General features: G+C 38.3%; 1 protein-coding gene across 2 annotated transcripts in view; it reads left to right on the top strand.

The window, feature by feature from the left end:
• GLG1 (golgi glycoprotein 1) overlaps positions 1-26,723 on the top strand; it is a 164,803-nt gene that overhangs the window by 93,766 nt on the left and 44,314 nt on the right. For both annotated transcript variants that reach the window (XM_044255738.1, XM_044255739.1), the window contains exons 2-3: positions 9,004-9,036; positions 24,497-24,583. In XM_044255738.1, the coding sequence (XP_044111673.1) occupies positions 9,004-9,036; positions 24,497-24,583 (120 nt within the window). The remainder of the gene's footprint in view (positions 1-9,003; positions 9,037-24,496; positions 24,584-26,723) is intronic.

Consider the following 26,723-nt stretch of genomic DNA (forward strand, 5'->3'; position numbering starts at 1 on the left):
TCAATTATAAATTAAGTTGACAAAAGAGACAGAAACTAAATACTGGGTTCCAAATATACAGTTCATTTGTGTCCCCATGGTTCATGTCATTCTTTCATAAAAGGCTGCAGTACTGGGCGCCTGGGTGGCTCAGTGGGTTAAGCCTCTGCCTTCAGCTCAGGTCGTGATCTCAGGGTCCTGGGATCGAGGCCCGCATCAGGCTCTCTGCTCGGCAGGGAGCCTGCTTCCCCTCTCTATCTCTGTCTGCCTACTTGTGACTGCTCTGTCAAATAAATAAATGAAATCTTTTAAAAAAAAAAAAAGGCTGCAGTACTCTGTACTTACCATAATCCACTAAATGAGATGGTAGTTGTTAACAGTTGCAGCTTAAAGGTCTTAGAATTTTTATTATTTCATTTGCTTGATAGGTATATTGCCCATTTTTTTCTTCATAAAAACTCTTCAAATATTTCAAGTGCTTATAATGACAAATACTTATTTTTCTTGCCTGTGGCTCTGCAGGGCAGTTGAGATGGCTCTGCTCTGGGCTCCAGGTTAGGTTTAGGTTGGCCCCACCTGTCTCTCCTTCTCCTTGGGCTAGGAGCTACTTGGACTTGTTCTTCTCTTGGAGAATGGCAGGATTGTGAGAGTAAAAAGCTAAACAGCCCAAGCAAGTTTAAAACCTCTTCTATTAGGTCTAGGTAAAATCTCATTGACCAAAGCAAGTCAGGAGCCTAGCCTCCTAACTCTGGAGCAGGGTGTATACTCATTGAACAGCCAGAGCCTGTGTAGAGGTACAGGGCAAAGGTTATAGTTTCAGGTGCTATCAAAGAGGACTAAAAATGGGGGGAAATAACCCAGACTACTACTGTAGGGAAACAAACCCCTAAAACAGTCATTAATTCACTAATATAAGTCCTATGAATTGTAAACATGACAACACTTGCATATTATTTAAATACCTTCTTTTGAAAGTGCTCCAGTGCTCTGAATTTCTTTCCAGAACGCTCTATTTTTTTTTTTCCCTTAAGTAAGCTCCACACCCAAGGTACACAGAATTCACTTCCTTTGAACAGGTTGGAATGCTATGGAAACTGAAAGAAAATGTTTCTGTTCTTATAATTATATCTTTTTTAAAGGTATGAGCAACACTAAAGGAGATGTGTATTACAAAGTTATGTAATTTTAACATAATCTAGTCTACTTTTTAAATTACGGAATAGAAATTTCATTTGCTCTCTCATTCATAGAACCTGGCTTTGCAGAGTATATGTAGTCATGGGAACATATATATAATATCTGTTTTTATTTTTATTTTTATTTATTTATTTTTAAAGATTTTATTTATTTATTTGACAGAGAGAAATCACAAGTAGATGGAGAGGCAGGCAGAGAGAGAGGGAAGCAGGCTCCCTGCTGAGCAGAGAGCCCAATGTGGGACTCGATCCCAGGACCCTGAGATCATGACCTGAGCCGAAGGCAGTGGCTTAACCCACTGAGCCACCCAGGCGCCCATAATATCTGTTTTTAAAAAAACTTTCTATTTTAAATTATATACATGCAAGATTATAAACCCCTAAGAATTACTTGATGTCCTGTGTACCTATCACCTAGCTTTGCCTAGTGGTGACTTGAGATTAGTAAGTATTTGAGAGAGAGAATGTGAGCAGGAAGAACAGAGGGAGAAGGAGAGAGAATCTCAAGCAAACTCTGTGCTCAGCACTGAGCCTTGTGGGTCGGGCTGGGTCTCACAACACTGAGATTAGCACCTGACCCAAAATCAACAGTCCGTTGCTTAACCAACTGCACCATCCAAGCACCCTGACATTAGTTTTAAAATCATTGATGGACCTTCTTTGCCTTCTTTAATAAGCCTGGTTATTTTTGTTTGTTTGTTTTTGGGGGGGGGGATTTTTTTGTTTTGTTTTGTTTTGTTTTAGATATCTTCTGTCTTTAAAGAAAAGGACACCTGTATTGTGCCTGATTCTTTTTAGCTTTCAGAATTATGAAGTGTCTTGTAAGGATCCTGATGTCACTATTATTTTGTTTCTTTAGTACTTTTTAAACATATAATGTGTTATTTGGTTCAGGGGTACAAGTCTGTGATTCATCAGTTTTACATGGTACATGCCTTACCACAACACATACCCTCCCCAATGTCTACCACCCAGGCTCCCCATCCCCCTCCTATCCAGCAGCCCTCAGTTTGTTTCCTGAGATTAAGAGTCTTAGGCTTTGTCTCCCTCCCTGGTTTCACCTTGTTTAATTTTTCCCTCCCTTCCCCCTGTCTTGTTTCCAAATTCCTCATATCAGTGAGCTCATACAATAGCTGTCTTTCTCTGTTTGAGTTACTTCATTAGCATAATACCCTCTAGTTCCATCCATGTCATTGCAAATAGCAAAATTTCATATTTTGATGGCCGCATATTATTCCACTCTGTGTATGTGAGTGTGTGTATGTGTGTATCTTCTTTTTCCATTTGTGGATGGACATCTGGGCTCTTTCCATAGTTTGGCTATTGTGGACATTGCTTCTGTAAACATTGGGGTGCAGTTGCCCATTTGGATCACCACATTTGTATCTCTGGGGTAAATACCCAGTAGTGCATTTGCTGAATCATAGTGTAGCTCTATTTTCAACTTTTTGGGGAACCTCCATATTGTTTTCCAGAGTGGCTCCACCAACTTGCATTCCCACCAACAGTGTAGGAGGTTTCCCCTTTCTCTGCATCCTTGCCAACATCTGTCATTTCCTGACTTGTTAATTTTAGCCATTCTCACTGGTGTAAGGTGGTATCTCACTGTGGTTTTGATTTGTATTTCCCTAATGCTGACTAATATTGAACACTTTTTCATGTGTCTGTTGGCCATTTGGACATCTTCTTTGCAGAAATGTCTGTTCATGTTGTCTGCCCATTTCTTGATTGGATTCTTTGGGTGTTGAGTTTGACAAATTCTTTACAGATCTTTGGCTACTTACCCTTTATCTCGTATGTCATTTGCAAATATCTTCTCCCATTCTTTTGTAATCTTTTGGTTTTGTTGACTGTTTCCTTTGCTGTGCAAAATCTTTTTATCTTGATGAAGTCCTACTTGTTCATTTTGCCCTTGCTTCTCTTGCCTTTGGTGATGTGTCCAGGAAGAAGTTGCTGCAGCTGAGGTTGAAGAGGTTGCTGCCTGTGTTCTCCTCAAGTATTTTGATGAATTCCTGTCTCACTCTTGGGTCTTTTGTCCATTTTGAGGCTATTTTTTGGTGTAAGGAAATGGTCCAGTTCATACTTCTGCATGTGGCTCTCCAATTTTCCTGATACCATTTGTTAAAGAAACTCTCCTTTTTTATTCCATTGGTTATTCTTTTCCTGCTTTGTCGAAGATGAGTTGACCATAGAGTTGAGAGTCTATTTCTGAGTTCTCTATTCTATTCCATTGATCTTTGTGTTTGTTTTTGTGCCAGTACCATACCATCTTAATGATTACAGCTTTGTAATAGAGCTTGAAGTCTGGAATTGTGATGCCACCCTCTTTGGTTTTCTTTTTCAACATTGCTCTGGCTATTCAGATTCTGGCTTTTCTGATTCCATACAAATTTTAGGATTGTTTGTTCCATTTCTTTGAACAAAGTTGATGGTATTTTGATAGGGATTGCTTTGAATATGTAGATTACAATCTAGGTAGCATAGACATTTCAACAGTATTTATTCTTCCAATCCATGATCATGGAATGTTTTTCCATCTCTTTGTTCTTCCTCAGTTTCTTTTATGCGTGAACTCTGTAGTTTTCCAAGTACAGATTCTTTATCTCTTTGGTTAGATTTATTCCTAGGTATCTTAGGATTTTTGGTGCAATTGGAAATGGGATCTACTCCATAATTTCTCTTTCTTTTGCTCATTGTTGGTGTATAGAAATGCAACTGATTTCTGTGCATTGATTTTGTGTCCTTCCACTTTACTGAATTTCTGTATGAGTCCTAGCAGTTTTGGGATAGAGTCTTTTGGGTTTTCCACATAAAGTATCATATCATCTGCAATGAGTGAGAGTTTGACTTCTTTGCTGATTTTGATGCCTTTATTTCTTTTTGTTGTCTGATTGCTGAGGCTAGGACTTCTAGTACTTTGTTGAACAGCAGTGGTGATAGTGGACATCCCTGCCGTGTTCCTGACCTTAGGGGAAAAGCTCTCAGTTTTTTCCCACTGAGAAGGATATTTGCTGTAGGTTTTTCATGCATGGCTTTTATGATATTGAGATATGTACCCTCTATCCCTATACTGTGAAAAGTTTTAAATAAGAAAGGATGCTGTACTTTGTCATATACTTTTCACACATCTACTGAGAATATGTTTCTTGTCCTTTCTTTTATTAATGTAGTGTATCACATTGATTGATTTGCAAATGTTGAACCAACCTTGCAGCCCTAAATAAATCCTACTTGGCGGTGGTGAATAATCCTTTTTATGTACTGTTGGATCCTATTGACTAGTATTTTGGTGAGAATTTTTGCATCCATGTTCCTCAGGGATATTGGTCTGTAATTCTTTTTGGTGGGGTAATCCTGACCTCATAAAAAATGAGTTTGGATAATGAATACTGTTTTTCTGAAAATAAATAAATTGGAAAAAGAAAAAAAATGAGTTTGGAAGTTTTCCTTCCATTTCACAGCTTCAGAAGAATAGGTTTTTAATACTTCTTTAAATGTTTGGTGGAATTCCCCTCGGAAGCCATCTGGCCCTGGGCTCTTGTTTGTTGGAAGATTTTTGATTACTGCTTCAACTTCCTTGCTGATTATGGATCTACTGTTCAGGTTTTCTGTTTATTCCTGCTTCACTTTTGGTAGTTTTTATGTCTCTAGGAATGCATCCATTTCTAACAGATTGTGTAATTTTTCAGCATATAGCTGTTCATAATATGTTCTTATAGTTGTTTGTATTTTTTTGGTGTTGGTTTTGATCTCCTCTTTCATGTGTGATTTTATTTATTTGGGTCCTTTTTTTCTTTTTAATAAGTCTGGCCAGTGGTTTATCAGTCTTACTAATTCTTTCAAAGAACCAGCTCCTAGTTTCATTGATCTGTTCTCCTGTTCTGTTGGTGTCTGTTTCATTGATTTCTGCTCTGATCTTTATTATTTTCTTCCCCTGCCGGGTTTAGTCTTTGTTTGTTCTTCTTTCTCCAGCTCCTTTAGGTGTAGGGTTAGGTTGTGTATTTGAGACCTTTCTAGTTTCTTCAGAAAGGCTTGTATTGCTGTGTACTTCCCTCTTAGGACTGCCTTTGCTGCATCCCAAAGATTTTTGAATGGTTGTATTTTCATTTTCATTCATTTCCCTGAATTTGTTAAATTTTTCTCTAATTTCCTGGTTGACCCATTCATTCCTTAGTAGGATCCTCTTTAGCCTCCATGTATTTGAGTTCTTTCCAACTTTCCTCTTGTGATTGACCAGTTTCAAAGCATTGTGGTCTAAAAATATGTAGGGAACGATCCCAGTCTTTTGGTACCAGTTGAGACCTGATTTGTGACCCAGGATGTGATCTATTCTGGAGAATGTTCTATGTGCACTGGAGAAGAGTGTGTGTTCTGCAACCTTGGGGTGGAATGTTCTGAATATATCTGTGAAGTTCATCTGGTCTAGTGTATCCTTTAAAACACTTATTTCCTTGTTGATCTTTTGCTTAGATGATCTGTCCGTTTTAGTGAGGGGTGTGTTAAAGTCCCCTACTGTTACTGTATTATTATTGATGTGTTTGTCAATTTTGTTATTAATTGGCTTATATAATTGGCTGCTTCCATGTTGGGGCATAAATATTTACAATTGTTAGATCTTCTCGTTGGATAGCATCTTTAAGTATGATACAGTGTCCTTCCTCATCTCTTATTATAGTTTTTGGTTTAAAATCTATTTGATTGTCACCCCATCTTTCTTTTGATGCCATTAGCATGATAAATGGTTTTCCACCCCCTCACTTTAAATCTTGACGTATCTTTGGGTCTGAAATGAGTCTCTTGCAGACAGCATATTGATGGGTCTTGCTTTTTTATCCAATCTTGTACCCTGTGTCTTTTGATTAAGCCCTTTACTTTTAGGGTAGCTATTGAAAGATATTAATTTAGTGCTATTGTATTGCCTGTAAGGTAACTATTACTGTATATTGTCTGTTCTTTTCTGGTCTGTGTTACCTTTATGTTCTTTCTTTGCTTAAAGGATCCCTTTCAGGGGCACCTGGGTGGCTCAGTTGGTTAAGCCTCTGCCTTCGGCTCAGGTCATGATCCTAGGGTCCTGGGATCGAGTCCCATGTCGGGCTCTCTGCTCGGCAGGGAGCCTGCTTCTTCCTCTCTCTCTTTCAGCCTGCCTCTCTGCCTACTTGTGATCTCTGTCTGTCAAATAAATAAATAAAATCTTTAAAAAACAACAACAAAAAAAGGATCCCTTTCAGTATTTTTTGTAGGGCTTGTTTGGTAATTGCAAATTCTTTTAATTTCTCTTTGTCCTAGAAGCTTTTTATTTCTATTTTCAATAGCTTTTTATTTTCAATAACACCCTTGCTGGATATAGTATTCTTGGCTGCATATTTTTTTTCACTTAGTACCTGGATCACGCCAGTCCTTTCCAGCCTGCCACGTCTCTGTAGATAGGTCTGCTGCCAGTCAAATGTTTCTACTATTGTAAGTTACAGACGTCTTGTCCCGAGCTGCTTTCAGGACTTTTTTGTCTCTGAGATTCATAGTTTTACTATTAGGTGTCGGGGTGTTGATCTATTTTTATTGATTTTGAGGGGGGTTTTCTGAGCCTCCTGGATTTTGATGCCTGTTTCCTCCCCTAAATTAGGGAAGTTCTCCACTATAATTTGCTCCAGTATACTTCTGCCTCTGTCTTTCTTCTTCTGGGATCCCAATTATTCTAATATCGTTTCACTTTATGGTATCACTTATCTCTCGAATTCTCCCCTCGTATGCTGTTGTTTATCTCTCTCTCAATGTCTTTATTCTCCATCATTTGCCCTTTCATGTTACTAATTCTCTCTTTTGCCTCATTTATCCTAGTAGTAAGAGCTTCAGTTTTTTATTGCATCTCATGAAAAGCCTTTTTGATGTTGACTTGGTTAGATTTTAATTCTCCAGGGATTCTCTAGTGTCCTCTATGCTTTTTTCCAAGCCCAGCTAGTATCTTTATAATCGTTATTCTGAATTCTAGTTCTAATGTCTTACTAATGTCCATATTGATTAGGTCCCTGGCAGTTGGTACTGTCTCTTATTCTGTTTTTTGAGGTGAGTTTTTCCATTTTGTCCAGAGAAAAATAGATGAATGAGAGAACAAAATGCTAAAGGGTAATAGTGACTCCGGAGAAATGTAATACAGAACAAATCAGAAGAGACCCAAGAGACCCACAAGTGGGGTTGGGGGGGGAGAATATGATCAGGCTGTTTCATAGAACAGAGCCATATACTGGATTTTGGGTATATTTTGGTCTGTTAGAAGAAACTGGATCTCAAAATTTTAAAAGAAAGAAAAACTTATATAAAACTTATAAGGTTAAATACAATTAATGGAGGTGATACAACTGCAAAAATGAAATTTAAAAAAGGTTTTTAAAAGGGAAATGATAAGAAGTTGGTTGAAAAAGGAAATAAAAATGAGAAAAAGAAAAAAAAAGAAACAAAAAATAATAAAATTTTAAAAATTAAAGTCGAAAGACTAAAGAATCATGGGGGAAAAGCCATGAATTCTATGTGCTGTATTCCCCTAGCACTGGAGTTTTGCAGTAAACTTGGTAAACTTGGTCTTGGCTGGACGTTCTTACTGATCTTCTGGGGCAGGGGTGTTGCATTGCTTCTCAAGTGTATTTGCCCCACGCAGAATTGCATCGCCCTTGCCAGCGGCCAGGCTAAGTAATATGCTTGGTTTGCTCTCTCTAGTTTTTCTTCCCTAACAGCTTTCCACACAGCTTTTGAGGAAAAGAGTGAAAACGTCAGCCTCCCAATCTCTGGCCCCAGAGGAGCTGAGAGCTCGGGTCCCCACTCCTTAGTGCACCCTCAGAGAAAAGCAGTCCATCACTCCTCTCTCCCTGGTCTCCGGCCATACTCTGTGCTCACCCAGCTTGTGACAGTGCGTTTCTATTTCTGGCACACGGCCCCATTTGGCGTCTCCAAACCCAGCAGATCCCTGCATTGGGCTCCCCTCCCGCTCATTCTTGGGGAGGAAGGGAAGTCTTTCTGGTTCTGCCATGTGTTGGGCCCCAGCTCAAAGTGCAGTGGCCCAACTGTACTGCATATCACGGTTTATGGCAATCCCAAGCTGAGAGCCCACTCCTCGGCTCAGTCTTTGGAGCCAGCTTCCCTGCTCCAATGCCTGGGAGTTCTGCCACACTCATGCAACCCTGGTCTTTCTGTGACCCCAAGAGTCCTGAGACCACACTGTATCGGTGAGGGCTCCACCCCTTGCTTAGCCACCAGAGTTAAGTTCCTCACCGGAGCAAACTTCTAGAAGTCCCAATTTTGTGCTCTGCTGCTGTTATCATTTGCCAGTAGTCGGCTGACAGAAGTACCCCCCAAACCTGCGGTCTTCCCGTACATCTCAGTTTCACTTCTCTGCAAGTCCTACCTTCCAGAAAGTGGTCACTTTTCTGCTCATAGTGTTGCTCCCATTCTTTTCTTCAATCTCCTGTTGAGTTGGTAGGTGTCCAGAATGCTTTGATAGCTATCTAGCTGAATTCCTGGGACCAGATGAAATTTAGGTCTCCTACTCCTCTGCCCTCTTGAACTCTTCCCTCTTTACTACTTTCTTTTCCATTTTCCCCATTTTCAGATTGTACCATTGATTAGAAAGTGATTATGTCTCATCTACTTTTCTGGTATAGTCCTCCCTGGCAATCTAAAACATATATAAGCCCATTTTATTTCTTAAATTGAAGAAACATACTCAGTTAAATATTCAGATTTCTTGTTTTGAGTTTATTTTGGTGGTATTTGAAAACTTGAGGGTTGGTTTTTTTTTTTTTTTTTTTTAACATCATCTCTCTTTTTTTTTTCCTTTTAGCCTGAAAATGAGATTTCTTCAGACTGCAATCATGTAAGTATGGATTTTCCATAACTCACCATATGTGCTTTTTATATATGGCAGATTCAGGAGGCTTTTCCTTTTGTTCGGGAAACATTATGTCTTCTTAGATTCTCTTACTCTTTATTTATTTTTTTTTTTAAAGATTTTATTTATTTATTTATTTGGCAGAGACAGTGAGACAGTGAGAGAGGGAATACAGCCAGGGGGAGTGGAAGAGGGAGAAGCAGGATTCCTGCCGAGCAGGGAGCCCAGTGCGGGACTTGATCCCAGGACCCCCAGATCATGAACTGAGCCAAAGGCAGACGCTTAACAACTGAGCCACCCGGTGCCCCAGATTCTCTTACTCTTAACAAGGATGATAAAACTTATTTAAGGACCATGTAAATCTGCAAATACCCCTCCATTCTAGAAATAAGCAGATTTTGTCAAATATTTATGTACTTAAGCTTAAGTTTTACTTCAGGTATAGCTACCATTTGAAAATAATTTTTTCTATGCTTATCATGCTTACAACTTTATTTTTATATTTTCAAAGATTTTATTTGTTTATCTGAGACAGAGCATGTGGGTGGGTAGAGGGAGAGGGAGAAGCAGACTCATGCTGAACAGGGAGCCCCACGCAGGGCTCCATCCCAGGACCCTGGGATCATGATTTGAGCTGAAGGCAGACACATGGCTGACTGAGCCACCCAGGTGCCCTATGTTAAAGGTTTTATACACACACACACACACACACTCGAGAGATAACTAGAATTAATACATTAAAAATCATTTGTATAGGGGTGACCTGAGATCCTAACCTAAGCTGAAATCAAGAGGTGGATGCTTAACTGACTGAGGCACGCAGGTGCCCCAAAGAACTATATTCTTTAATAGAAAGTGCTGCTAATAAACATAGGCAACAGGGGCCCCTGGGAGGCTCAGCTGGTTAAGCATCTGCCTTCAGCTCAGGTCATGATCCTGGGGTCCTGAGATCCAGTCCTGCGTTGGACTGCCCCCTCCGCAGGGAGGCTGCTTCTCTTTCTCCCTCTCCGTCTGCTTGCCGCTCCCCATGCTTGTGCTTATTTTTTCTCTCTCTCTGTCAAATAAAGAAATAAAATATTTTTTAAAGATTTTATTTCTTTATTTGACAGAGAGAGATACAGCGAGAGAGGGAACACAAGCAGGAGGAGTGGAAGAGGGAGAAGCAGGCTTCCCGAGGAGCAGGGTACCTGATGTGAGGCTCAATCCCAGGATGCTAGGATCATGACCTGAGTCAAAGTCAGCTGCTTAACGACTGAGCCATCCAGGCGCCCTAAATTTAATATTTAAAAAAAAAATAAAAATAAAAAATAGGTGACAGGTATAAATAGATTATTTATAATGAAAAAGATATCTAATAAACCATTAAAATTTGATTGTCTCTTATAGTTAAAAGTGTGAAAATTAAAAGACAAATGAGTGCATTATTTTCATCCATCAGATTAGCAAATATAAAAAATTTGATAAATACATAATATTGATGGGAATATGGGGATATAAGCTTTCTCTAGCCCACTGATTAGCCAGCTGCTACCCATTGGCCTAATCCAGACCACTGCCTATTTTTATGCATAAAGTTTTATTGGAACACTCCCACACCCATTCAGTTACATACTATCTTTGGTGCTTTCCATGCTATAATAGAAAGATTGAGTAATTTCAACAGTTACTATTGTAGGTCCCTATAAGTATAAAAGATTTTTCTTTCAGGCCTTTTGCAGAAAAGGGGGTTAAACTCTGCTCTGCCTGTGAATAAGAATATAAATATTCATTTATAAATATAAATATGAAAACTTCTTTGTAAAGCAGTCAACTTAAAATATGTATATACTTTGGCCTAACGTTTTTACTTCTAAGAATAGAAGTGGTAATAGTTATACTTAAAAGAATGGATTCAAATATGTCCATAAGGGGATTTTGTGGCATTATTTATGAAGCAAAAAATTAGGGAAAATATTCAAAATCCATCAGTCAAGTGACTCTGGCATGGGGGAATCCCAGAAAGTAGCTAATTTATGACCTAGGAGTCCTAAAAGGCTCGAGAAGAGGAAGGATTTGACACTGTTAAAAATAGGGACAAAGTATACAGAAAATAGGAAATTATGTCCTTACAAAAAGAGAAGATTAGGACACAGTGACAGAGGGAAAACCATGTGAGGATACAAGAAGAAAAGTCTCAGAAGAAATCAGTACTGCTAACACTTTAATCTCAGACATCTAAACTCCAGAATTGTGAGAAAATAAATCTCTTGCTTAAGCCAACTGGTCTGTGGTATTTTGTTAGGCAGCCCTAGCAAACTAATACACTTTTTTTGGGTTGGGATGGGTTGCATGATAATCTTTCCCATTAAAATTAGTGGATCAAGTTTAAAAAATTAAACAGCTTTCCACCTACTGGGGGTGTTCTGGAATAAATTAGTGTTGTTAAGCAAGAGATAAAATTAGTTATGAAGAATTGTTAGGCCAATATATTTGAAAATGTTTGCACAGTGGACAAATTACTAGAGAAAGAAATTTACCAAAACCAACAAAATAAGTAGAAAATTTGTGTAGCCTATATTTATTTTAAAAAATGAATCTGTAAATAAAAATCTTTACTGGCTGACTGGCTCAGTATCTTGATCTTGGTGTTTTAAGTTTGAGCACCACATGGGGTGTAGAGATTACTGAAATGAATAAAACTTTAAGTTTTTATTTATTTATTTGAGATAGAGCCAGAGAGAACAAGTGGGGTGAGAGAGAACAAGCAGGGTGAAGGGTAGAGGGAGAAGCAGACTCCCCGCTGAGCAGGGAGCCTGATGTGGGGCTTGATCTGAGGACTCCAGAATCATGACCTGAGGTGAAGGCAGCCTCTCAACCAACTGAGCCATTCAAGTGTTCCTTTAAAAATATTTTTAAAAAAATAAAGCTTTAAATAAAAATCCCATAAAGAAAGCTTTAGGACCAGATGGATTTATTAGTGGAAGGTAAAAAACAACACCAGTCTTTTATTTACTTATTTATTTATTTAAAAGATTTTATTTATTTGAGAGAGCAAGAGCATGTACAGGAGGAGGGGCAGAGAGGGAGGGAGAGGAACAAGCAGACTCTCTGCTCAGTGGGAAGCATGACGCTGGATTCCAGAGCCCTGAGATCATGACCCTGAGCTGAAGTCAGATGCCCAGCCACCGAGCTACCCAGATGCACCATCACCAGTCCTTTATTTTGTTTTTATTTATTTATTTTTAAAGATTTTATTGGGCACCTGGGTAGCTCAGATGTTTAAGCATCTGCTCTCGGCTTAGGTCATGATCCTGGGGTCCTGGGATCGAGTCCCACATTGGGCTCCCTGCACCTTGGGAGCCTGCTTCTCCCTTTGCCTCTCCTCCTCTCTGTCTCTGTCTCTCTCATGAATAAATAAATAGAATCTTTTAAAAAGGATTTTATTTATTTATTAGAGATAGACAACTTGCACACAAGCTGGGGGAGATACAAAGGGAGAGGGAGAATCAGGCTCCCCACTGAGCAGGGAACCCAGTGAGGGGCTCAAACCAGGACTCTGGGATCATGACCTGAGCTGAAGATAGATACTGACTGAGCCACCTACGTGCCCCAATATCAGTCTTTTAAAGGATAAAAAAAATCAGAAATGTTTTTCTATTCATTATGAGGCTAACATAACCTTAGTATCACATAACAATGATAAAACAAGATGGAAAACATAGGCCAGTGTTACTTGTGAACCATAGATTAAAAAATGTTAACCAAATTAGTAGCAAACTGAATCCACTAAAATAAAAGAAGGGAAATACATCAGGACTGCACTGGATTTATTGCAGAACTGTGAGGTTAATTTAACATTTGAAAAGTTAGTTACAATAAAGGAGAAAAAGTTACGTAATCATCTCAGTAGGTACATTAAATCATTTGACTAAATTCAATACTGGTTTTTTAAGCTTCTAATACGGGAAATTTTCTAACGTTAGTAATTAGACTGCAGGCTGCAGGATATAAGATTAGTAGATTAAAAAACCAGCTGTATTGCTACTGACAAGCAATGAATGATCTGAAAATGAAATTAAAACAACTATATTTACGATAGCATCAAGAAGAATCAAATACTTAAGAATAAATTTAACATGGGGTGCTTAGGTGGCTCCGTGGGTTAAGCCTCTGCCTTCTGCTCTGGTCATGATCTCAGGATCCTGGGATAGAGCCCCGCATCAGGCTCTCTGCTCAGCCGGGAACCTGTTTCCGCCTCTCTCTGATGTCTCTCTGCCTGCTTGTGATCTCTGTCAAATAAATAAATAAAATCCTTTAAAAAAAAAAAAGAATAAATTTAACCAAAAAAGTATATAAGACTGGTATACTGAACTCCATGGAAAACATCTTTGAACAAAATTAAAGATGATTTAAAGGAAAAGACATCCTGTTTCTTGGATTGGAAAATATAATATTGTTAAGATGGTAATACTCTCCAAGTTGATCTACCTTCAGGCAATTCCTGTCAAAATTTCTGCTGACAACTTTGCAGAAATTGACGTACTGACCCTAAAATTCATATGGAAATGTGAGGGATCCAAAAGAGCCAAAACAGTCTTGAAAAAAGAACAAATTCATAATTCCTGATTTCAAAATTTACCGTAGAGCCACAGTAATCAAGACTGTGTGTTACTTGCCTAAGGATAGATATATAGATCAGTGTAGTAGAATTGAGAATTCAGAAAAAAACACATTCATTTATAGTGAACTGATTTTCATCAAGGGTGCCAAAATAATACACTGGGGGGAAATAGTAGACTTTTCAACAGATGGTTCTGGAACAGCTTGATATCCACATACCTCCAGATTAACGTGGACCCCTATTTCATACCATATATAAAAATGGATCAAAGACCTAAATATAAGTGCTAAATTATAAATCACCCAGATAAAACTGTAGATGTAAATCTTAATGGCATTAGATTAGGCAAAGGTTTTTAAGGTATGATACCTAAAGTACAACTAACCAAAGACAAAATAAAGTGAAATTCATCAAAATTTAAAACTTCTGTGGCTTCAGAGAATACTGTCAAGAAAATTGAAAGCCCAAGGAATGAGAGAAAATATTTGCAAATCATATATCCAATAAGGGTCTAGTAATGAGAACATACTTTAAAAAGCTTCTTACAGCTCAACAATAAACAAATTTTATTTTATTTTTTTTTTTTAAAGATTTTATTTATTTATTTGACAGACAGAAATCACAAGGAGGCAGAGAGGCAGGCAGAGAGAGAGAGGAGGAAGCAGGCTCCCTGCTGAGCAGAGAGCCCGATGCGGGGCTTGATCCCAGGACCCTGAGATCATGACCTGAGCTGAAGGCAGCGGCTTTAACCCACTGAGCCACCCAGGCGCCCCAACAATAAACAAATTTTAAAATAAGCAATGGATTTGAATAAACATCTCTCTGAAGAAAAATACAGATGGCCAATAAGCACATGAAAAGATGCTCAACAACATTCATCTTAAGGAAATGCAAATCAGAATTACAAGATATTATATTATACCTACTAGGATGACTGTAATAAAAAAGACAGACAATAATGGATGTTGAAAATATGGGGAAATTGGAATCCTCATACATTGCTGGTGGGAATGTGAAATGGTGTAGCCACTACAGAAGATAGTCTGGTAGTTCTTCAAAAGATTAAACAGTTGTGATCTGAACAATCCGTTCCACTCCTAGAGACTCCCAAGATGGTTCAAATCATGTTCACATGAAATTGTGTACACAGGTGTTCATAGAAGCAATAATTATAGCATTGAATAAGTGGAAACAGCCCAAATATCTATCAACTGATAATGGATAAATGAGACATGATAAAGCCATGTAGTAGAATAATATTTGTCAGGAAAAAGGAATGAAGTACTGATAACCTGCCACAGTAAAGATGAAACTTGGGAACTGGCCACAAAAGGTTACATATTTTATGTTTCTGTTTATATGAAATGTCTAGAATAGGCAAATCAACAGAAGATTAGTGGTTGCCAAGGGCTGGGGGAAGTGGGGAGTAGGAAGTGACTGCTACTAGGTATGGCATTTCTTTTTTAAAATTTATTATCGTTATTATTATTTAATTCCAGTACACTTAACATACAGTGTTATATGAATTTCAGGTGGACAACATAGTGATTCAACAATTCCATACATCCCTCAGTCCTCATCCCAACAGTTGCACTCCTTAATTCCCATCACATATTTCACCCTCTGGTAACCATCAGTTTGTTATCTGCAGTTAAGAGTCTGTTTCTTGGTTTGTCTCTCTTTCTCTCTCTTTTTTCTCTCTTTGCTTGTTTGGTTTCTTAAATTCCACATATAATAAGATCATATAGTATTTGTCTTTCTCTGACTGACTTACTTTGCTTACCGTTGTACCCTTTAACTCCATGAACTTTCATGTTGGGATGATGAAAGTATTCTAGAATTAGATAGTGGTGACAGTTGTCAAAATTTGAATATTCCAGTGGACACTAAATTATACTTTAGAGTGTGAATTCAGTAGTACATAAATTATATCTCAGGAGTATAATATAATCAACCCTCATGTAATTACCACCCAGCTTCAGTTATTTGTTCGGATCCATCCTGTGTCATCTCTCTTCCTGCTTACTTCCTCTCCTTTTGTATTATTTTGAAACAGAACCCAGAATCATTTCATTTGTTAATATTTGGTTAAATACCTCTAAAATATAAGGCTTTATTTAAAAAATAGCCACAATTCTGTTATATCTGAAAATGTTGTAATTCCTTACTATCATCAGTTAGCTAATTAAGGTTCAGATTTCTAACTTCAACACCAATCTTAGAACAGAATTTATTTAATTAACCTGATAATGTGTGGTTATAAAAAGACCAATAGCAGCAAAAATAAACCATTGGGACTACATAAAAATAAAGTGTTTCTGCACAGCAAAGGAAACAATAAACAAAGCTAAAAAGGCATTTCCAATAAAGGATTAATATCCAAAATATATAAAGAAGTATTATAATTCAATACCCCCAAAATAAATAATCTAATTAAAAATAGGCAGAAGACATAAACAGACATTTTTCCAAAGAAGACATCCAGATGGCCAGCAGACACATGTAAAGATGCTCACCATCATTCATCATCAGGGAAATGCAAATCAAAACTACATTGAGCTCTCACTTTACACCCGTCAAAATGACTAAAATCAACAACACAAGAAACAACAAGTGTTGGTGAAGATGTGGAGAAAAAGAAACCCTAGGGTACTGTTCATGGGAATGCACACTGGAGCTGCCACTGTGAAAAACAGCATGAAGTTTCCTCAAAAAATTAAAAATAGAACCTACCCTATTATCTAATAATCACACTACTTGGTATTTACCCCCCAAAATAGAAAAACATTAATTCAAAGGGATAATACATGCACCCTGATGTTCATAGCAACATTATTTACAATAGCCAAACTATGGAAAGAGCCCAAGTGTCTGTACATAGATGAATGGGAAAGAAAAGGTAATCATAAAAGAATATAATAAATACATAGGAATATGTATTTATTATATTTATTACATATGAATACTCAGCTATAAAAATGAATGAAATCTTGCCCCTTGAAACAACATGGATGGATATAGAGAATATAATGCTAAGCGAAAATAAAAGAAAGACGAATATTGTATGTTCTTATGTGAAATTGAACAAAACAAGGTAGCAAAAGACAAAAAGAAGAAACAAACTAAGAAACAGACTCTTAACTGTTGAAGACAAACTGTTGGTTACAAGAGGGGAGGTGAGTGGGGGGATGGGTGAAATAGGAGGTAGGAATTAAAGAGTACACTTGTCATAATGAAAATAAAATAAAATGATAAAGAAAAACCACTTCCCAATTGGATATAAGCAGAAAAAAGAGCAATATACATTTTCTTTTGTAATCAGAAAGACTGATACACATTAGTAGCAGTGAAGAAGTGATAGAATTCCAAATATGTATTAAGTCCTAATGTCTAATAAAGTGCAAAGGGCTGCATCTAGACTGAAAGAAAAAAAAAAAAAGACCTACAGCAAACATGATGAAATATTAACAGCTTTCTACCCAAGATTGGCACCAAGACATAGTTGGCTCATGGTCACAGAGATCCTAGCCCATGTGCAGTAGGGTAAGAAAAAAGAAAATAGGTAAAAATTAGAAAGGAGGGTGCCTGGCTGGCTCATTCGGTGGAACGTGAGACTCTTGATCTTGGGGTTGTAAGTTTGAGCCCTGGGTTGGTGTAGAGATTACTTAAAAACAATTGGAAAGGAAAAAATAAACTCATTATTTACAGATGACATGATTGAGTAGAAAACCCAAAAGAATTTACAGATAGACTATCACTAGATGAATTTAATAATGACCTTGGGTATAAGATCAATACACAAAACTTAATTATGTTTTTCTATAGTAGTAACAAGCATATTTCTCCAGTGAACTTAAAAGTGACACTGTGGGGGCACCTGCATGGCTCATTTATTAAGGGTTTTGGCTCAGGTCATGGTCCCAGGGTCGTGGGATTGAGCCCCCCGCACTGGGCTCCCTGCTCAGCAGGAAGCCTGGTTCTCCGTCTCCCTCTCCCACTCCCCCTGCTTGTGTTCCCTCTCCCATTGTATCTCTGTCTCTCCCTGTCAAATAAGTAAATAAATAAATCTTAAAGAATAAATAAACTTAAAGAAAAATAAAAAATTAAAGTGACATTGTGTAGGGGTGGTGCAGTTGGTCAGGCGTCCAACTCTTGCTTTCCGTTCAGGTCATGATCTCCGTGTTGTGAGATCAAGCCTCACAACCAACTCTGAGTTCAGTGTGAAGTCTGCTTAAGACCCTCTGCCCATCCCCCCATAAATAAATAAATGTTTTTTTTAAGTGACACTATTTAGCATATAAAACATCAGATACTTAAGAATAAATCTAACAAAAATGTGTAAGACCTCTCCACAGATAACTACAAAATGTTTTTCAGAGAAATTAGAAGACTTAAATAAATGAAGGAATATATATATACTATGCTCATGAGTTGGAAGACTCAGTATTATAAAAATATTAGAACTCTCATTAAGTTGTAGATTCTCTGCCATCCTTTACTTGTTGTTATTAAAATGGCAAGCTGATTCCAAAATTTATTTGGAAACACAGAATTCCAATAATAGCCAACACAGTCTTGAAAAGAGCCACACACAAAAAAATTTTACCACCTGGTTGAAGACCTAATGTTAAGTAGCAATAAGTGATGCAGAATGATAGAGGCACAAGGGTCAACGAACAGAACAGTGGAACAGAGTGAGTCCAGAAACAATCTATGTATGTATCTTTCTATATCTAGACAGAGAGACATTTGAATAAAGAATTTCATCCCTGTTGTACAGGACTCACAGAAAATCAGTTCTAGATGTTTATAGATCTAAATGTGAAAATTAAAACAACAAAACTTTCAGAAGGTAGCATAAAAGAATACTTTCATGACCATGAGATTAGCAAAGAATAAATGGGAAACAAAAGCAGTAAGCATAAAGCAAAAGATTGATAAGTTACATTACATTGCATTTTATTTTGTTAAATATGATGTTAAGAGTGTGAAAATGCAAGTCATAGAGGAGAAAACATTTTAATACATATCTCTGACCACATGTCCAAAATATTTTAAGAATTCATACAAAGCAATAAAGAAAAGACAAATAGAAAAATGGGTAAGGTAAATTTAACCAAGGAACTAAAAGTGCTGTATAGTGGAAACTACAACACATCAGTGAAAGAAATTGAAGACAAAAATAAATGGAAAGATCCTCCATGCATATGAATTAGAAGAATTAATATTGTTAAAATGTCCATATTATCCAAAGCAGTATATAGATTCAGTGCAATGCCTATCAAAATTCTCATGGCACTTTTCACAGAAATAGAACAAGTGATCCTAAAATTTGTATGGAACCATAAAGACCCCCAAATAGCCAAGAACAGTCTTTTTTTTTTTTTTTTTAAAGATTTTATTTATTTGACAGAGATCACAAGTAGGCAGAGAGGCAGGCAGAGAGAGAGAGGAGGAAGCAGCTCCCTGTGGAGCAGAGAGCCCAATGTGGGGCTTGATCCCAGGACTCTGGGATCATGACCTGGGCGGAAGGCAGAGGCTTTAACCCACTGAGCCACCCAGGCTCCCCACCAAGAATAGTCTTGAGAAAGAAGAACAAAGATGGAGGCATCACACTCTCTGAATTATACTTACTCACTAAGGGTGTCATACTTTGGGCTTCCCTGATGTGGTGACTGGTACCTGAGTATTTCCCTCGTGGGGACCCTGAAAGCTATGACCAGAGGGTTGTTACTGGGGATGGTGGCTGCCATGGCTCTTGAGTCTTCTAAGCCAAGGCACCTCCTTCCAATGCCCATTGTGGGTCTTGTCTTCTCACACCTGAGCTGTTATCTGGAGAGAACTTACCTCCAGATGACTATGTAGACTGCAGCCAGGATTTCTGTTGAAGAGTAGTTGGTGATACTCTGGTGACAAGTTGTGGTTCCTGTCTCCTATTTTTTCTACAGACCTCCAGACTCTAGCTGCTGATTTCACATTTCTACTCTGTCTGATAATAATAATATTATGTATTTCTCAGGATATATGCTCTTTTACATCATCAATAATGTAAATTCTATCTAGCATTGTGATTTATCTGTATCACAATATCTATATCAGGAAAAAGCATATTAAAGTTCATTCCTTATCTTCTGTAGTATAAAGCTATTACAGAATATCTAAAACTAACAAGTCAGGAAACAGCAAGTAGTTTAATAAAAGTGTAGAGTTAGGGCCGCCTGGGTGGCTCAGTTGGTTAAGCATCTGCCTTCAGCTCAGGTCATAATCCCAGGATCTTGGGATCCAGTACCATATCATGGCCTCCCTCCTTAGTGGGAAGGCTGCTTCTCCCTGTCCCTCTGGCCCCCCCACCTCACTCTCTGTCTCTCTCGCTTTCGTTCTCTCAAATAAATAAAATCTTTTTTAAAAAGTGTCGAGTTAATTACCCTAAGAAAAAGCTAAAGGAATTTAAAGTATTTGTCTCTGGGGAGTTGGTAGGGCTTCAGAAAGGGACTTGTCAGGGAACTGGTCTGATTTTTTATCTGCGTTTATAGAACTATTTGACTAAACAGCTTTGATCTAAAATTTTTAAGATGAATAAAAGAGTAAGTGGATAAAATGAGCTATACAGGCTTTCAAGGAGCTTGACTATGAAGGAAGGCTTTTCATTCACCATCTGTACCAAAAACTTGTCACTATCCTGACTTTTTCAGATACATCCCATCTTCTCCCATCCAGCGTTTCTTGCCTTTAACTGGTCTGCTAACCTCCCCTAGTCTGGCCTTTCTTTGCACTGCGACCAAAGTTGACCTTTTGAGTTCTCTGGTTAAATTGTTCACTGGCTTCCCGTTTCCTATTAGATAAACTACACATTCTTTAAGGTGAGCTCTGATACTCTGTGTCATCTGATCCCTGCTTACAGCCCAGCCCCATCTTTCATTACCTCAACCCACCCATCCCGAGCTATAGGTGTCCTTAGAAGTTGTAATTACTCTTTCTGTCCTTTTTAGCCTTGTACTCCTAGAACCCCAGTCTCCCTCAGTTCACCTGACAAAATTCCTTCTTATTCCTGGGGATCGAGCCCAGTATAGCAATCACTACTTCCCCACGTATCCCTCCTCTACGTTCACTGAGTTATGTTCTTCCATCGTATCCCCATAACATCTCCGGTATGCCTCTGGTGTCTCATTTATCACACACTATTTCCATTGCTTATTTGCTTCCCAGGCTGACTGTTTGTCTCTTGGCTCCCGTGGTTGAGCTCCTTGAATGCTGAGACAGTGGCTTTTTTTCTTCTTCACCCTTCATGTTGTCATCTAGCAAGATTCCAGGTTATAGTAGTTACTCAGTATGTGTCTAGGAGAGGGAGATGGGTAAGTGGGTGGATTCGTAAGTGAACATCTTGTGTTTAAGAAAATTGAAGCTGAACTACATCCTGTTAACCGATAGCACTTAGTGTCAAATTGCAGTTATTTTTCTAGTTGACAGTAACCACTCAGCTACTCAGGAGGTCGGGACAGGTATCAAATATGATGCAGGTAATCAACTCCCAAAATCAGGTGTGAGTGTGTGTTTATATTCTCTTGAAGAAAAGGTACTCGTGAAAACCTGTGTTGAATTCCCTTTGTACTTTCATTCCTGAAGGAATAATAATGCATTACTAGGTCATACTAAAAATAAAAGACCAGGACGTAGATTCATAGTTGGTGAAGCATGGGTGGAGGAAGGATGAGGAGTGATAAAACAGCTGCGGGGTTTCTGTTGGGGACGACGAGCAGGGCCGTGAATTAGACACTGGTGTTTGCACAACCGTGTGAATGTACTGAAAGCCGCTGAATCTGGACACTTTAAAATGGTGACTTTTATAGTCTGTGAATTAAACCTCAAAAAATTTTAAAAAAAATTAGATATTCCAAAGTTAAAAGTTAAAGACATTTTAGAAGCTCTAAGTGATTATCTAAATGGCTTTGACAGAAAATCAGTTTCTAGGCCATTACAGGACATCTGAGTTTGTGTTAGATAAAGTAAGGAAGCCCCCTGTAGTTTGTATTTTATAATTTTTCTGTCATTTGTTTTTGTTTATGCTATATCCTTGAGCTACCAGACAGGTTTTCTTTCTTATTTCTCCCTCCCTTCCTTCCTTTCCCTTCTTCCTTTCTTTCCTTCCTTCTACCTTCTACCTTCCATCGTTTGTTCCTTCCTTCCTTTCTTTTTTTTTTCTTTTTAAGATTTTATTTATTTATTTGACAGAAAGAGAGAGAGCACAAGCAGGGGGAGCAGCAGGCAGAGCAGGCGAGGGAGAAGCAGGCTCCCTGCTCGTCATGGAGCCTGATGTGGGACTCAATCCCAGGACGCTGGAATCATGACCTGAGCCAAAGGCAGGCACCTGACTGAGCCACCCAGGCACCTTTCCTTTCTTCCTTCCTTTCAAAGAAATCAGCCATAGGTCACTCAGTAAGGAATCTTTGGTTTGATGTACACACAGAATGTTCTTAATTTTAAAAGAAGAATGTTGCTTTAATTTTAAAATACAAAAGTTAAGGAGTACCTAGGTGGCTCATTCGGTTAAGCATCTGCCTTGGGCTCGGGTGGTCCCAGGATCAAGCCCCCACATTGGGCTCCCTGCTCAACAGGGAGTCTGCTTCTCCCTCTCCCTCTGGCCTTCCCCTGCTCATGCTCTCTCTCTCTCTCAAATAAATAATATTTTAAAATATTTTATTTATTAAATTAAAAAATAAAATATAAAATGTAATCACCAAGTAGTACTGACTTAATTCATAGATAATTGTAAAATGTGTTTGTCTAAATTCTAACCTTGTCTTTTTAATCACTGGATTCGTCTTTGCTTGTGTGGAGCCAGGAGGCCCAAGATTCCTTCAGTTAGAACTAAGTTTCTCCCATACACACATTCTCAGTTTGGCCTCATATGTCCTATTGGTTGAACTTGTCACTCATTATGGTATAAATTTTTTTTTGTTGTTCATCTATTTAACAAATATTTGTTGATGTCTATGTGTTCCGTCACTCTCTCTTGTAGGCACTGGGCATACACTGTGCTGAGCAAGGCACAGCTCCTTTTAGAGCTTTTGTTATAGATGGTGGCCAGTGTTTTTTTCTAAAAACTCACTTATTGATGGTAGTTGAAGGGTTAGAGCTTTTTGCTGGCTTGCTTTTTTCTTTAGGGGGGAAGAGAAGAAATACTACTCATCCTTCATATTTTATTTATTCACAGATTTTTTTTTCCAGTACTCCTATACGGAATTAAGTGCTTATTTCTGTGTTGTTCCCAACACAGGTGATATAAGCCTCTGTTACACTTCTAAAAAGCAGATCTGGCGGGGCACCTGGGTGGTTCAGTGGGTTAAAGCCTCTGCCTTCGGCTCAGGTCATGATCCCAGGGTCCTGGGATCGAGCCTCGAGTCAGGCTCTCTGCTCAGCGGGGAGCCTGCTTCCTCATCTCTCTCTCTCTCTCTCTGCCTACTTGTGATCTCTGTCTGTCAAATAAATAAATGAATAAATGAATGAATAACTAACGAACGAACGAACGAGAGAGATCTGGTCACGTCACTCCCTTAATTTCCCTTCAGTGACTCTCGGGTTGAAGTTCAGACAAGGCTTACAAGGGTTGTCAGAATCAGTCTTCCATTGAACTTTCAGTTCCTCTAACATGCTCTGTTTTCCTTTTGGTGAGCTTCTATGCATGCTGTTTCATTTACCTAAAATAGTCTTCTCCCAACCCCTTTACTGTGGCTAATGGCTAATTTCTCAGGGTTTCATCTTAGATAGCACTTTCTATAGTACACTTCACTTGACCAGACTCCCCAACACAGTCCGGGGTCCTCCTCCCCTTGTATTGTCTTCACCCAAATGCTCACACTGCTTGCCATTGACCATAGCCACCACTGGATAGTGTAGTCTTTTTTTTTTTTTCTCCTTTTGTTTTGTCCCCTACTTCCTAGTACAGTACAAACTCAAACATGTTCTTCTGTTTCCTCTAATAGCCTATGAAGACCTTGAGTTCAGACTGTGTGTGGTATAGTGCAAATGCTAAGCACACGTTTCAGTGCATCAGTGAGTGATTGTATTGTTTATTCTTGGAATATAGCCAAGAGAAAGGCTTGGAACTGCATCTCTCTCCCCCAGTCTTTTCATGTTCAGCATCATACAAAGTCTGTGCTCTGCCTTTCCATCTGAGCTGGGTGTAAGGGCCATTTATGCTACTTTTCAGAAATTGAATCATACATTGAAAATTGTTAACTAAATCTGCAAAAGGTATGGTAAAATTCAGCACTCATCTGTAAATAGTAATGGCTTCAGGTAATTTGGAGTTTAAAACATTTTAAAAAACAGTTGTGTAAAGTAGACCTTACGGAGTATGTGTCAAGACAAAGGAGGGTTTTAAAGGAATGAAGATAGATAGGCCTGCGTACTAGACGCTTGGCATCTCCCCTTTATGAAACTGATCTGTGGAAGCCCTGGGGGTTGCGAAATCTGTGAGTAAACCCACCAAGTCTGAGCTTCTGGGTTAGACTTCTTAATTTAATAGAATTTGTCTTATACAACCTTGTTAATGTTTTCTCTGAAACCTTACCAGAGATTTTAGTTGTAACTTTTTTCTTGAGTTAAAAAAATTGTCCTTAAGTGGAAAAAGAAGTATGCCTGAATGGTAGTGTTTTATTTTGTCTGCCCATTTTTTCCTTTTATCTGTAAACATGATGACATTTTTATCTTCCCTTTTCTTTTCATTAACTGAATATGTTTTATCTGACTTTGTATAATGGACTTTAATCACTTACAGTAACCATCGATGAAAAATTTCATACTATTCTAACTGGAGTTTTTATTTGTTTTTTCTCTTATTCGTAGTTATTGTGGAATTACAAGCTGAATCTAACTACAGACCCCAAATTTGAATCTGTGGCCCGAGAGGTTTGCAAATCTACCATATCAGAGGTAGGTTGTAAAAGATTTTTGTGGGTATTTAATGACTTAGAAGAAAACATTACATCTGTTGACCTGGCCAGTCATTAAGGGAGGAATGACTGGACTCAGTTACTTTACTTTTCTTGGAATTCCCATCTGTCTTGGCTGAGAGAGAAGCCACAGTGGCGGGGTGTGTAATCAGCCTCCTTTTTGTTAATGTTCACCTATATTTATCTTAGGATGCTGTTGATTCAGACAGATTGAAAATCGGGCTCTGTTGATCCCCAAACAGAGGACACAACTGCTTCTGTCATCAGTGCTCCACTCATACTTTTTGCACTCTGCTGATGTCTGAAGCTTTTCAGAATGGTCTCCCCAGGAGGCCTATAAATGTTTCTAAGTTACGCAGTGGGTTCAGTTGAATCATAGAGGCATATGCTTCAAATAATAGGAATTGACATTAAAAAAGTTTGTGACAAGAATTGTGTCTATTGTTATAGATGGGTGTTGAGTATAAAAACAAATAATTAATGAAAATGTACAGCATTGTACAGATGCTAACTGGGGAAAATTTTCAATTGTCTTGGTTCAGTGTGAACTACAGATAGTATGGTTAGTTGTATATACCAGTTTGATTGTCATGTGAGTCTATCCAGATTCATCAGAATAATTTCCCTCTTCACTGGCTTATAAAACACACACACACACACACACACACACGTATGCATAACTGGCTTTCTTATAATGTTTATGTAATGATGGTCCTCTTGTAACCTTTTGGGGTGTTGTGGTTTTGTGAATGATTTCAAGTAAAAATGAGAATTCATCCCTTCCTAGAGGGAGATTATACTGAAGTCAGGAAAATTAAATATCAGGAAGAACATAGTTGCCAACCAAATGTTTTACTTTACATCTCCTTCTCTTTCCTATCCTCTTTCTTGCAATTCTGCTTACAAGGAGAAAAAGAGTATCACAAGAATACCTGCAAACTGCAAACCAAACTTTCATTTACTCTCCATTTTAAAAAAAATTTTATTTATTTTTTGACAGAGACACAGTGAGAGAACACAAGCTGGGGGAGTGGGAGAGGGAGAACAGACTTACCGTGGAACAGGGAGCCCGACATGGAGCTCCATCCTCGGACCCTGGGATCAGGATCTGAGCTGAAGGCAGAACACCCAGTGACTTAGCCACCCAGGTGCCCCTCTCCATTGCTGAGCCAAATACTGCTGGCTTTACTCCTGCTTCTTGTCAAAAATAGTGATGGCAGCACTGCTCCCCGGTCACTTCACAGTTTACTCCTATTCGTGACATGTTGATGCCTTACTATGGTGTTTTTTGCTGTTAATCATAGAAATTTTCTTTCTGTTGTATTAAGCTTCTAGCCAATAGAATGATTGAAGAAAAGCATCAACTTTTAATTCAAACACTACCCCCTGTCCTAATTGATGATGAACTGAAATGCAAAGAGGTACTACATCTCTGTGTTTCAGTAAAATCCCAAGAGATTAAAGCTAAATATATTATGTTCTCATTGGGACTCCAATTTAAAATGTGCTCCTCATTTTTCTTCAGATATGTAAACTATTGATTGCCCAGTATAAGAGCTGTAAGAATGCTTGCACTTCACTAAGTTTTTTTTTTCCCAATTTATTTATTTTCAGAAAAACAGTATTCATTATTTTTTCACCACACCCAGTGCTCCATGCAAGCCGTGCCCTCTATAATACCCACCACCTGGTACCCCAACCTCCCACCCCCCCCCGCCACTTCAAACCCCTCAGACTGTTTTAAAACCCAGGCTTCTATTGCTAGCTCTTTGTTCTTATACAGGCTTTTCTTTGGTTGAATTACAAATGCTGAGATTTTTTCAAACAGCTAGTCCTCCTTTTACTTGTGAAACTTAACTCTATTTTGCTCAAAATCAAAACAAAAGCCTTTTCCTGGAAATACATTTATTACCCTCTTTCTGGGTGTCTCAAAACAAAAAACAAAAAACCCTCAAGGTTAAGTTGAAAGAGTTGCATTCATCTTGACTGTGGAAGATCTCTGCTGCCTCTTGAAGCCAGAGCAAGACTATTTTCTTAAATTCTCAAGTTTGCTTCTTTGAAAAGTAAACACCATTTTCTGTCTTGAGTTGAGTGTTTCACTTGGTTTGGATTTGATACAA

Source organism: Neovison vison, chromosome 7, assembly GCF_020171115.1.
Source record: "Neovison vison isolate M4711 chromosome 7, ASM_NN_V1, whole genome shotgun sequence".
In the NCBI taxonomy this organism is placed as follows: Eukaryota; Metazoa; Chordata; class Mammalia; order Carnivora; family Mustelidae; genus Neogale; species Neogale vison.